The sequence below is a fragment of the Plectropomus leopardus genome, unplaced genomic scaffold, assembly GCF_008729295.1.
Source record: "Plectropomus leopardus isolate mb unplaced genomic scaffold, YSFRI_Pleo_2.0 unplaced_scaffold21014, whole genome shotgun sequence".
Lineage (NCBI taxonomy): Eukaryota > Metazoa > Chordata > Actinopteri > Perciformes > Serranidae > Plectropomus > Plectropomus leopardus.
In genome coordinates this window covers 26-3,122 of record NW_024622733.1, presented here as the reverse complement: position 1 = coordinate 3,122, position 3,097 = coordinate 26, and the positions used below count along the sequence as shown (strand labels likewise).

Here is a 3,097-nt window from a genome sequence, read left to right as displayed (position 1 = left end):
GAATGTACATTTTTTTAAAAAAAAAAAATATTAGTATAAATAGTATTATTATTATTAGTTTTAGTTTTTTAAGTTTGTAAAGTTTTGAATGGGCATGTGTACTTCCTACAGCTTGAATGAATGTGTAGTAGTAGTAGTACTCCTCCTCGCGCGCCAGTACCGCTCAGTGCGTCGGCCCGGTCTCGCTCCATACACGGGCTCGAGCGCACCGCGGCGCCCTCGCGGGGCTTCCTCTCCATATATGGCCCTCCCGGCGCGCGAGCCTCTGTGTGCGGGCCGGCCGCCCTCCCTCGCGCGCGACCAAATATGGACGCCGGGCCCGGTTGAATTCCTGTCGGATACTCGGACATTCCTGAGCGGCTGTCCGGAGCAGAAACACACGCCTCCCCGGGGGGCGCGATGGAGCAGACGGTGTATATAAGGACCCCGGTGCTCGCTGCCTCTTCACCCGTTCATCCGGAGCCAGCAGCGGCTAAAGTTCCCCCACCGACAGCCGGAGACCAGCAGAGGTGAGCGGCTGGATGGAGCGGGGCGGCGGGGCGGTGTTAGTGGAGTCTGGTTTGTTTAAAATTTGCTGTGTTGTTAATGGGGTCTGGTTTGTTTTAATGGGGACTGGTTTGTTTTAATGGGGTCTGGTTTGTTTTAATGGGGTTTGTTTAGACTTTCAGTGAGTAAATTAACGGAGAGTTACCGGGCTGAGTGGTTAAGTGGCGGGAGCTGGCAGTGCGCCGCAGCCGGCGTCTGTTCACCCTCAGCGGGGAGGGCCGTCTGACCTGCTGCGCTCAGGTGCTTTAATTATAGCAGCTTTAAACTTTGATTTATGGTCAGAAATAATTAAAAAAAGTCGATGATTGATCAGCTAAAAGATAATTAAACACAGCTCAGGTACTTTGATGGAAACTTTATTTGAAAAGTGATTAATAAATAAAGTTATAATTGTAAACATACTGCACATCAGTGTTTACTGACATCTTAAACAATGTGTAACTCAAATTATTATTTTTATTCTTCAATGCATTTAAACATCATGTGTGTGCAGTTCAGCCCTGAAGGAAACCTCGGTTTAACATTTCAAGTCATTTTTGTGCATTCAGCTGATAATAAATGTCTTTCTTCTGTGTTTAACCCTCTGAGTGACTTGTCTCCTCCAGAAGCTGCAGACATGTGTGACGACGATGAGACCACCGCCCTCGTCTGTGACAACGGCTCCGGCCTGGTGAAGGCCGGCTTCGCCGGAGACGATGCCCCCAGGGCCGTGTTCCCCTCCATCGTCGGCCGACCCCGTCACCAGGTACACAAGAACATCCCTAAAAAAAATAAAAAATTAAACAGTGGATGTTTTTATATTTAACCCTCAACATTATGATTTCTATTCTCATCACTTTTAGTCACACAACCTTTGACCTGAGTTTTTAGCTCTTTTCTGCCCTTTATTTCTGACTCGAAAGGCTCATTCAGTAACTATAGGCCAGATTTTATTTCTCTAAATTCAAAATATTTTGAGAAATAAAATGCAATTAAAATAGATAAATAAAAATACTGCCACCTATCATAATAATAATAATAATAATAATAATGATAATAGTCTTAAAAATGCTAAGATATGGGAAGTAGAATTTTTTTTCTAATGTTAATTTCTAAAATGTCAAAATAATTGGTAATATCTTTTAGGTTTTTTTTAAATAACTGACTAAACTCATTAACCTCATATTCATTTGTCACATCCAGACAAATAACAAAGGAACAAGGCAAACCAAATGGAAACTTTCAGGATAATGTAATAATTTTTCCACTTGATTCGCTCTATTTTTTCAACATTTTAAGTAGTTTCAGTATCATCTGTGACTTTTGAAATTGACTAAAAAAGCCAGCTTTTATGTCACAGGTACAGTGAATATTTAGCAAAAATGTCCTTAATGGGAAGTATTTTGTATTAGGTTTTTAAATTTTTGGTTTAAAGTGGCATTAAAGAAATCTAAATAACTCTCAAATGTAATTTGACCGAAGCTGAAGGAACCATAATAAAGACCTGGTGTGATTTGACTTTACATGAATGTAACGTGTAGTTTCCATGTTTCCACAAAATTAAGAAAAAACAAATTAAAAACAGTGTAGAAAACAGATCAATGAATACAAATTAAGTACAAAAACTTTTTTTGGTTTAGATTTCTAGTTGTAAAAACACTGTAAATGAAGACTTTTTAAATCGAAAAAGGTCTGATGGGGAACTCCCATTCACAGTTTTAATACCGAGATTCGACTAATAAGATTTTAAGAAATGTGACAGTATTTGAGAAGGAAAATAACACCAGAAGACGTCATATTTGACACTTGGAGGGTGTATGTACTGTGTGTTTGGGACTAAAGCTCAGTGTGAATGTCGTAAACGGCTGCAGACTGGAGTCGACTTGTTTTTGAAAGCGCGTTTGCTGCTCCGCTCTGCAGGGCGTGATGGTCGGTATGGGGCAGAAGGACTCCTACGTGGGCGACGAGGCCCAGAGCAAGAGGGGCATCCTGACCCTGAAGTACCCCATCGAGCACGGCATCATCACCAACTGGGACGACATGGAGAAGATCTGGCACCACACCTTCTACAACGAGCTGCGCGTGGCCCCCGAGGAGCACCCGACCCTGCTGACGGAGGCCCCGCTCAACCCCAAAGCCAACAGGGAGAAGATGACGCAGATCATGTTCGAGACCTTCAACGTCCCCGCCATGTACGTGGCCATCCAGGCCGTGCTGTCCCTCTACGCCTCGGGCCGCACCACCGGTGAGCCGGCACACACACACACACACACACACACACACACACACACACACACACACAGAGGTGTTCATTGTTATTTTATCATTGTTTATAAATTAATAATTAATTTCATTTTTTTAAAAATGCAAAATATCATGATATATATCATGATATCACAAAATGACTCTACATGCATCATTTTATTCATTAATAATAATAATAACTTTGGTGTATGGGTTATTTATTTTAGAAAACTGGTCTGTTTAATGTCAGAAAAAATGGTAAATGCTAATTACAAGTTTGTTGAGACAAAATTATTGTCTTTAAGTTGACAAAAACTGCAAAAAGTAC

General features: G+C 41.6%; 1 protein-coding gene across 1 annotated transcript; it reads left to right on the top strand.

Moving 5' to 3' along the window:
• Window positions 1–401: 401 nt before the first annotated feature.
• On the top strand, window positions 402–2,778 carry LOC121965641 (actin, alpha skeletal muscle 3-like; the record flags this gene model as incomplete). The annotated part of the gene is made up of 3 exons (XM_042515776.1): window positions 402–509; window positions 1,152–1,291; window positions 2,446–2,778. Coding segments are annotated over exons 2-3 (462 nt in total), but the record flags the coding sequence as incomplete, so codon positions are not given.
• Between the last annotated feature and the right edge of the window lie 319 nt (window positions 2,779–3,097).